This window comes from Ylistrum balloti, unplaced genomic scaffold (assembly GCF_031769215.1).
Source record: "Ylistrum balloti isolate Yb309-2 unplaced genomic scaffold, AGI_CSIRO_Ybal_v1 Utg370440, whole genome shotgun sequence".
Classification (NCBI taxonomy): domain Eukaryota; kingdom Metazoa; phylum Mollusca; class Bivalvia; order Pectinida; family Pectinidae; genus Ylistrum; species Ylistrum balloti.
Window position 1 is genome coordinate 24,264 of NW_026782294.1, and position 3,810 is coordinate 28,073.

At 36.9% G+C, this 3,810-nt stretch overlaps 1 protein-coding gene across 1 annotated transcript; it reads left to right on the top strand.

The window, feature by feature from the left end:
• Positions 1–2,131: 2,131 nt before the first annotated feature.
• Positions 2,132–3,493, top strand: LOC132554745 (uncharacterized). Its single transcript, XM_060219055.1, has one exon. It carries the CDS (start codon positions 2,132–2,134, stop codon positions 3,491–3,493), a length of 1,362 nt encoding a protein of 453 aa, XP_060075038.1.
• The last annotated feature ends 317 nt before the right edge of the window (positions 3,494–3,810 follow it).

Here is a 3,810-nt window from a genome sequence, read left to right on the forward strand (position 1 = left end):
ACTGGGATCTTAAAGAGAGAGAGAGAGAGAGAGAGAGAGAGAGAGAGAGAGAGAGAGAGAGAGAGAGAGAGAGAGAGAGAGAGAGAGAGAGATCCATCTACACTTCATATCATTTATATTCATATATTGTCACTGTTTCATTAATTTCAGTTTAAAGTTTCAGTTTCAGGTTACTAGAGCATAAAAACGCAGATAAGGGAGCAGAGGATATCACAGGTGTTTAATGCAAGAAAATGACACCTTCCCTTGATTTCGCGAATAAAGGAAACCATACTTGAAGCAAGCTCTCGAAACAGTACATGTGTCAGTCTCTCTAGCTATAACCAGGACTAGACAAGATCACTGTTTAGATGAGAGCGAATGCATTTGGCATAGTGAATGAACGGCTTGGACAAAAGAAACGCAAGGATCATTCAATAACATGCTTCTAAACCTTTAAACATGTATAAACCAAAATATTATTGATATATTCTTACTAATGAATATTTTAAATACTTCATGTCGATAGTAGAACGCACAGGAATATAGTCATTCAACAGAATAGCGAATGAATGAAGTATAGTTTTATAAAAGTCGCACAATGGTATTGTTTTACAATAGAGTGCTGATATTTTATGAGATACTCTCCAGCAGGAAAGTGAGCTGTACTAACACTGCATCTTGTTACATCGTGTGTAAGTAAAAGCAAAGCAAAAACGAGTTATGCTTTACTTAGCAATGATGCATGTAGTCATCGAAATTATTGTAGACAGATCTTATACTATTGTCACCTATATTATATTCAGATAACACATTTACATTTCAGATATTCTATGAAATGTAAAAACGAATATGATGCATCAATACAAAAAACAAGTATTGGATTAAATACGGATAGCGATGAAACTTATACAGCGAATAACAATACGTGGTCTGTGTACTTGTCAGTGTTTTGTTTACCTCAGTGACATTGAGGGCCTAAATTGTAAAGCATAGGAAATATTAAGGTCTAGATAGTAAGGTGGACTTTCCCATCATCTAACGACTTTTGTACATTCTTTTATCGGAAGAATTCAAAATCACATCAACTTTTCAACAAAGTGTTATTATTGCATTCTTCTAAGTAAAAATGAAATAAAAAACAAATCTGAAATCTTGTTATTCTCTCGTTGTTGATTCATAAGTGATGAAGATATGATTAATATCGTATCACTACCTAATATCAAATTATCATTGAATATATTGTATCAATTAGTCAGCATGTCTTAACTTAGGAAATTCATTAAATTTAGCTTTTCTATGTGAAAACATAAAATAAATTAGGGAAACAATATTAATCCAGGACTTGTCTAATTAAAAACGTCACCTAACGGAACATTTTTTCTTTAAAAAATCGCTGTGGTCAACAGTCTGGTTAATGCACTTTTGTCCTAATGTATAGAGGAACTGCTCATTCAATAATGAACTATGACAAATGATTGGTGGCAGGTTTAACAAATATTTAAGTGATCTGTTCAGTCATGCGTCAGAAACTTCCCCTATTTAAACTGAAATTAAGACAGATTATGTTGCCTAAAGATAAAAACGAAGGAAAATAAGGCATTGAGCGAGCATTAAGACCTAGGACCTGTTTAGTATAAAAGCCTGACACATACCTGGGGGTTGTATTGATACACACGTCTTACTAGTACTCGTTATTAAAGGTTTGTGTTAGTCCTACAACATCTACAGTGTGAGCAGCACCATATAGAACGATAGCGGAGAAAGGACAGACTACCTCTGAAGTGACGTGTTATGGTACCTGGTAGGTACGGATGTATAAATGGTTCGGACATGAGCACAAAACAACGATTTTCCTTCAGTCAATATTGACAGCCGGTCGTATTTCTATCGCGCGCTAAAAGTTGTAGGTGTACACAGTTGGATATATGGTAACACGCATTGAAACAGAGGCATTCAAGACTTATTATCAATTGCAAACTATTTTTGATTCCGTCGATGAAGTGAAAGTTTCAATTGAGTAAAAATCCTTTTTAAGTGTAAGAGGTATTGAATTCTAATGGATCCTTGTTACGGGGTGACGTCAAAGGTGGTGCTTTGAGTGGAGACTGATACACAGAAATATACCTACCTATGGTACTTAATAACCGCGATGCCCGGAGTGGCTCATTTACTGGCAAATGGTAGCAACTCTAAAGAGAGAGCCATGAAGAATCCTATGCTACTAAATAACTTTATGAAGGAAAGTACCTCGCAGGAGAACTCCTCTCCGCCCCCAATGATGGGGCTGTTATCGAGGCTCAAACAAGCTAATGAAATGAACGGCAACATTGATAAAGAAGAGCAGTTTAAAAGTCCAATGTCACCTCAATGTGTGGATGAAACAAAGAAATCATCATTTACGTCTAAGGACGTTTCCAAGTCCTTATTAGACAACTTAAAGGCTGGCATGGGTGCATCAAATGACAATCGAAAAAAGACAGCGCCTAAAGAGGCCAGTATACTCTCTAGACTGAAGTCTTCTAACACCAAGGTTGGAAACGAGTCGTCAAGTGATCGTGAAGCTTTATCTTCATCACAATCTTCGAAACAATTAAACTCAAAAAAATTAAAGAAGACAGCAACTTTACTCAGTAAAGGAAGTGTTACCCCTAAGAGTAGTATTGGAGATAGTGGAAGAATTCTGGATTATTCTGACAGTGAATTTGAAGATTCGGACTCAGGTTCAGAAACAGGTTCACCGGAACCTCCAGTACAACCATTTTGGTCTATGTTTGAAGACAGCATACTGAAAATTAACGACCAGACAGACACAATGACATTGCAGCCCCGCCCTAACTTTAAGTCAAGCGATGACTTCAAGGACGTAATGACAGGAATGTTTGGTAATACAGAATACGGACGGGCAAAGAGTTATACTTTACTTAAAGAGAAAATCAACAGATTAGCCAACGTTTCCGGTATGGCTTCCAGGTTGTTTCATAGTGCTGCGAAAGAAGCAAACGAGACAGAGGACGAAGGGGATGAGGAGGAAGATGAAGAGGCGAAGGAAACAGCTAAGGCAAATGACATGGAAAATATTAAATCAGAATTAAAAGGAGCTAAACGAGGTTGGAAACTTATACGGAGAAATGTTAATGAAACTGCGCTTGCGGAACATACAAAAGAATCAAAGCTGAAATGGACAATGGTACGACATCATGTGACTCGAATGACGGATTTGGAAAAGGCCCGACAGGACCTGTACGAGAGGTATGGAATAGTACCAGTGGAACAAGAGGATGGTTCCATGCAGTGTAAGAACGTCATGTGGAGTAAAAGGGCTATATCATTGAACATGACACATCCTAGTTTTTACAAAATTCCTTCCAAGTCGGACGGTAAGAAAAAGAAAGGTCGTGTGCAGAGTGCTCGCCCTGCCTCAAACATTGCTAGGCCTCTTACTTCTAGTAAAAAGATGAATACTAAAATGCTGCCTAATAGGCCAGCTTCAGAAAGTAGGATTCTAAGGTGACGTGCGGATGTAAGAATATTGAAAATTTGTACAAGACAAAGATGTGCTTAGCTAACAAATGTCATAAAGTCAGAATGTATTTGTGATACCAATGCAATTGTTGGAATTACTAATGAACTATTGCTGCATTGGTTTCAACCCAGGTATATAAAGCTATTAGACTCCAATGATCCGTTATGTAAGTTTATACACTCATTATTAGTGCTCAAAACATTCATATCATGCAATCGTTTAAAACCTCGTGACACGACAGTAAAGACATTCTTTATATATTTATAATAACTATACATTTATGTTTTGTATACTCCATTAAGATT